General features: G+C 40.5%; 1 protein-coding gene across 1 annotated transcript in view; it reads right to left on the bottom strand.

Moving 5' to 3' along the window:
• Positions 1–3,793, bottom strand: part of MRPS18A (mitochondrial ribosomal protein S18A) — a 21,727-nt gene that overhangs the window by 17,802 nt on the left and 132 nt on the right. Inside the window, exons 2-3 of the mRNA XM_010293432.1 lie at positions 3,581–3,614; positions 123–227 (exon numbers count right to left, since the gene is read on the bottom strand). Of these exons, the coding sequence (XP_010291734.1) occupies positions 123–227; positions 3,581–3,614 (139 nt within the window). The remainder of the gene's footprint in view (positions 1–122; positions 228–3,580; positions 3,615–3,793) is intronic.

Raw genomic sequence — 3,793 nt, 5'->3', positions numbered from 1 at the left:
GGAGTTAACTATCTTTACTACACCCAGCAAAAGATGAGAGTGGCAGGTTGTGCAGTATGTAGATCTGAGAGCAATATTTACCTAGCTATGAGGATGGGGGAACTCTCCTTCATTAAACTTACCACATAATCGTATTTATGCTTCAGGTTCCAGCGACAGATGGGACACTGGCCAGAGGGGTTTGGAGGAGTTGGTGTTTCAGCATCCTCTATAATTTTCCCTTCAATCTAGGAAACAATTCAAAGCATATAATGATCAGGCATAGTTTAGACCTCTGCCTGCACCTGTGATTCGAGAAATATTTTTCAAGCCCACAAGATGTTGACCAGTATTGCACAGATGTAAGGGGATCATATCTGCATTATTCAACTTGCTTATATATAGATACACCAAGCACTTCTTTTCTCCATAGGCTGTGTATATCTAATACAAGGGGCATAGGGAACCATTTGGTAAATTCCTGTATATGTTTTACTAAACGTAAACTAGTTCACAATCAGTGTGAAGTTCGCATAGTCACCTGAATTCCATTTATTGCAGTACTCTTTCGAACCACTATGCCTTGAAATTGTAGTGGCCCTTTAGCCAAAAGCTTTAAAACACATTTTTTCTGGGAATAAGAGAGTGTTGCAGAATAGCAGATACATGTTGTGGACCATGCAGGGGAACATGCAGGGGCTTGCTAGATTACAAATCACCAACAGGGAAAATTCTGAGCAGAAGTTAAATTTAAGAAAGCCCTGTGGTGTTTTTTTGTGTAGGGTTTTTTTTTTTTTTTGTTTTGTTTTTTTAAATACACCATTATTTTATCCAGTTTAATTCCCTGAACAATTCCTTTAGGAGATCATTTTATAATCTTTTCTGGATAACTACGAAGCGGTGACATCTAACATTCACGTTTTATTAAAAGTAACATGCAAAGAGATGTAGAAGGTATATGTGGGAAGAACTTGAGAAATTTGTTTTCTAAATGTAGATATGTTAGGAATAGGAAATCTATCTACATGTGCACTTTTTTTTTTTTTAGGATTTATGAGTAGAAGCAAGAGCTATCCCAAACTGCAGCTGAATGGACAGAAAAGACAATGAAGCTGAGCTATTTTTTTCTTCAAAATATTTCAGAAGTTTCCCTTGGTCAAATTAAGATTAAAACCAGATTTTGAACACCAACCGCCAGCCTCAAATAGTGCAGGCACAAGAAAGTTTAAAAAGAAACCCTGGGTGGAATGCAATGTTACTTCTAAGAAAAGAGCTGACTGACTTAGACTGAACTGTCAGGTTCTGTGCCTGAAAACCTTGGAATAGAAAAGCACGACATTTTCTGCAAGTGTGCATGGGACACCGGCATCCAGTTGAACTGTCAGAACTATTTTATGCCATGGATTTGTGTCTTTCTTGTCTAGCAATGGCAAAATGGAAACAGGCAAGTTATTTGTAGTTCAAGCACCTTGGTACCTCAAAGAGAGAGAATACTGTCAATTTTTAAGTAAGATTCCTCCCCCTACAAGTAGAACAGCCGGTTTTACAAAAACAAAAAAGTTACTATGACTATAAAATATAGGGCAGTATATCTAATTTTCTATTAATTGCTAAATTTTCTGGGAAGCCAGGGTATCTGGTCTTGATTCTTGCCAGTCTGTCTTCAGACTGTACTTTGACTGTAATTCCATCCTGGAAATGAATAAAGATTCAGAATGCTACATCAATATAAAATTTTTCTTGAGATAAATTTCAGTGTACAGTTTTTGGCAATATTTCCAACTACTGAGGACTTTCATATTGTTAACCCACTCAGTTATTACTAACTCTTCTGTTAGAGAACTAAGAGGGAATATAGGGGCTCTACATTCTCAGTATGCTGATGAAATCCAGATTTCTCTGGGATTCATTCATCTGGTTCACGTCAAACACTTCCTTCAATACTGATAAAAGCAAGGACACATAGCAAGATGAGAATAGAAAGATGGATTCAGAAAAGCGATGTAGAGTTGGTAGGATAAATGGAGTGAACAGAGGATATACTGAGAAACATATCAGCCCTTTGGTTGGTCAATTTACACCATTTTTTAAAAAATTTTCTTCATCTAGGGGCACTGATGGATCCTAGATTAATGCTAGGATATTATATAGCAGAAATATCAAAATCTTCTTCATGCTTCTCCAGTGGGCCAGGAAGAATTATTTTTCTAAAGGACTCTGCTACTGCAATGCATACCTTTTTTACTTCAAGCTTTAGTTAATGTATTGGGACTTTGCGATTACAATTTACATCCCCTTTGAAACTGACTGAGTGCAAAGTATAGCAATCCACTGTGTGTGCTGTGTTGGTGTGCACACTCTCCCCTTGTTCTGTTAAAACAACTTCAGGGCATGCTTGCAAGCTCTTCTCTTCAGGTCTCTGGGCAAAGACCAGTAGTCTGGCACTTGAAAAGAAGAAGAGAGCTTCCATCACACCTACTGTCACACCTTAAACTTATTTTTGTTGACAGCCTTAGAGATCTTGCTAACTGCAATATTCTATTTGATATTATATATCTAAAATACAAGTAACCTGCTCCATCCAGGTTTCAAACATGAGAATGTCCACTAATACAAATATGACAACAAGGAAACTCAGACTTTCAAAGGCATGAACAACCAGGTTTTGTCTGTTTCAATAGCAAGCAAAAAAGTCTGTCCTCTCCTTATTATTTATGTATATATAGTTTACCATTTGGGTGCAGTGTCTTCTAGCTATTCCCAAATAATTCCTCCTCCGTCCTCCTGATTGTATTTACACATTTCAAAATATCTGTGCTACCTGTCTCCAGCCAAGGCATAGATTGCTACTGGCATATGCAATGTGAGCAGAACATTGCAATCTCTTTTCCAACCCCACTGATTTCAGTGCTGCTTCTAAAAAATAACAATTCTCTTGATAAAGTGCAACAGATCAGATTATGTTAATTAAGTAAATTTCTAATTTTACTGCTTTGGTGATTAACAAATCCAACACAGATCAAAGACACATGTATAGCCCGCAGCTGGTACAGAGCCATCTTGCAATGCCACATTGCATTGCCAGCCTGGAGTGAAGCGACAAAGCCACTGGGCAAACCACCTTCGTGCCCACTCACACTCGAGGCAATGCCAAGTGTCACTACTTTAAAAAACAAACCCATCTGAAGAACTGCCTCTGGTGTTTTGGGTCCCAAATGCCTCTGGTCAGGGCTTCCAACTTCATGAGGGATGCAGTAAAGGGTTTGGCAGCCATGGGTAGCTCTGCCTGGAGGCACCTGTCACCAGCAACAAGGTGACTATCCCGACCTTCAGCAGCCAAACCTCTATCTGGCTTACTCGCACTTGCAACACACTCCTACATTGGTTTTGCTTTCACACCCTAGGGTGACTTTCAGGCAGAAAAGCGACCCTTCTACTTCCCCCTCCCCAAAGCCACCCTTCCCCCCCCCCCCCCCCTTTTCTCTCCTCCTTTGGGCGGGACGGCGGACGGACACGGACACACACAGACACAAGGAGAGGCTGAAAGACAGAGGAGTGACGGCAAGGGCAGCTACCGAGGAAGAGGGGTACAGGGACTTACTGTGGTCGTGTTGCCTTCAGTCACTTCCACAACTGAAAAACAAAAAAAGAAATAAAAAGATAGGAGGACAAACTGAGTCTCATTCAGCCTAAAAGAAACAGTATTTTTGTATTTTTAGGGGGAGAGGGTGAAATATAGTGAACGCAACCGTCGCTCCCGACCGCCGGAAGGCAACAGGGCGCACAGCAGGCAGGGGCCGGGTCGGGTTATGGC

This window comes from Phaethon lepturus, unplaced genomic scaffold, assembly GCF_000687285.1.
Source record: "Phaethon lepturus isolate BGI_N335 unplaced genomic scaffold, ASM68728v1 scaffold9098, whole genome shotgun sequence".
Classification (NCBI taxonomy): domain Eukaryota; kingdom Metazoa; phylum Chordata; class Aves; order Phaethontiformes; family Phaethontidae; genus Phaethon; species Phaethon lepturus.
The sequence above is the reverse complement of the archived record's forward strand: the minus strand, read 5'-3'. Positions and strand labels throughout refer to the sequence as shown.